The sequence below is a fragment of the Myotis davidii genome, unplaced genomic scaffold, assembly GCF_000327345.1.
Source record: "Myotis davidii unplaced genomic scaffold, ASM32734v1 scaffold44, whole genome shotgun sequence".
NCBI classification, from domain to species: Eukaryota; Metazoa; Chordata; class Mammalia; order Chiroptera; family Vespertilionidae; genus Myotis; species Myotis davidii.
In genome coordinates, this window is record NW_006299705.1 from 2,508,053 (window position 1) to 2,509,560 (window position 1,508).

Below are 1,508 nucleotides of genomic sequence, written 5' to 3' on the forward strand. Positions count from 1 at the left end.
TGTCATACTTTAAGCAATAAAACAAAATTTTAAAAAAAGAAGTAAAAGAGTTTTCTAGCTTAAAAAAAGCAACTGCAAGATAAAAATTTACCAATACTAAAAAGTAAAGTTCTTTACTTGGGATAACTATACACTGACTCAATGTCCCAAGCATAGATTTATCTATAAGGTCTGTAGCATACCTGGTAGATAAATATAATTTCATAGCATACCTGAAAGTCTCAGTTGAAGAGTTTTTTGCTTGACTCTCACAGCCAAGTATTGTGGGTAAAATCTTTTCTGGTATCTTATACATGTCATCTTTGTGCTTTGTATATTTGCCTACTTTAATTCTGGATGATCTCCTTAACACAGATGGAGGGTCCTGGTCAGAGCTATTTTCCACTGGATCTGAATTCCTCTTATTATTTAGTGGATCAGAAGAGATTACATTTTGATCAACCAATGTCTGCAGTACAAATGGATTTGGATCTTCTAGAGTCTGTAATAAAATATAAATAAATACATATTCAAATAATTATAATGATACAAAAATATTAAAACTAGGAGAAATAAGTTTTATCTTGTCCTTTGAGTACATAAAAATGCCTCTTACAAGTTGAAAGTATAAAAACCCAGACATATGTGAATATAATAAAAATGTATGTAATCCTATATAATAAAAGAGAAACATGCAAATTTTTAACCATCCCTCTGCTATGCTCAAGCCACGCCCACAAGCCAATCAGGAGTGAGTAGGCAAATTAACCCAACTAAGATGACGGCAGCCACGGAGCTGGAGTGAGCAGGAGGCTTGGGTTGCCCCCGGTGATGGAGGAAGCAAAGCTTCACACCTGCCCTGGCCGGCCCTTGGCTCCACTCAAGGCTACAAAGTTTCAATTATAGAAGATAAATAAATCCCAGATACCTGCTTCCAGACTGCTGTGGCCTTCACTCAAGGAAGGGCTGGGAACTTGGGTTGCTGGGGGGTGTGGCCAGCCTAAAAATGGCCATCAGCCCCTCACCCAGGCTGGCCAGGCACCTAAGCGGGACCCCCCCACCCTGATCCAGGACACCCTTCAGGGCAAAACAGCCGGCCCCCACCCATGTACCAGGCCTCTATCCTATATAGTAAAAGGGTAATATGCCTCTCAGCACTGGGATCAGCGGAGCTGTGAGGCCTCCTGGCACTGGGATCAGCGAAGCCGTGAGGCCTCCCAGCACCGGGATCAGTGGGGCAGCGAGGCCTCACTGCCCTGGTGTCAAGGGGAGCTGCGAGGCCTCCCCAGCACTGGGATCAGCAGAGCCGCGAGGCCTCCTGGCCCCTGGAGCAGTGTGACAGGGGGCAGTGCCCAAACCCCCTGATCATCCTGCGGCTCTGTGTGTGACAGGGGGCAGGGCCACAACCTCCCTATCCACTCTGCTCTGTTCGTGACAGGAGAAGGCACCCCAACCCCCTAATCGGCCCTGCTCTGTGCCTGATAGAGGGGAGCTCCCCAACCCCCTGATCGGCCCTGCTCTGCGCGTGC

At 46.6% G+C, this 1,508-nt stretch overlaps 1 protein-coding gene across 1 annotated transcript in view; it reads right to left on the reverse strand.

The window, feature by feature from the left end:
- The window catches only part of ANKRD31 (ankyrin repeat domain 31), a 124,236-nt gene that overhangs the window by 81,544 nt on the left and 41,184 nt on the right, over window positions 1-1,508 (reverse strand). Inside the window, exon 8 of the mRNA XM_015571672.1 lies at window positions 213-481. Within this exon, the coding sequence (XP_015427158.1) occupies window positions 213-481 (269 nt within the window). The remainder of the gene's footprint in view (window positions 1-212; window positions 482-1,508) is intronic.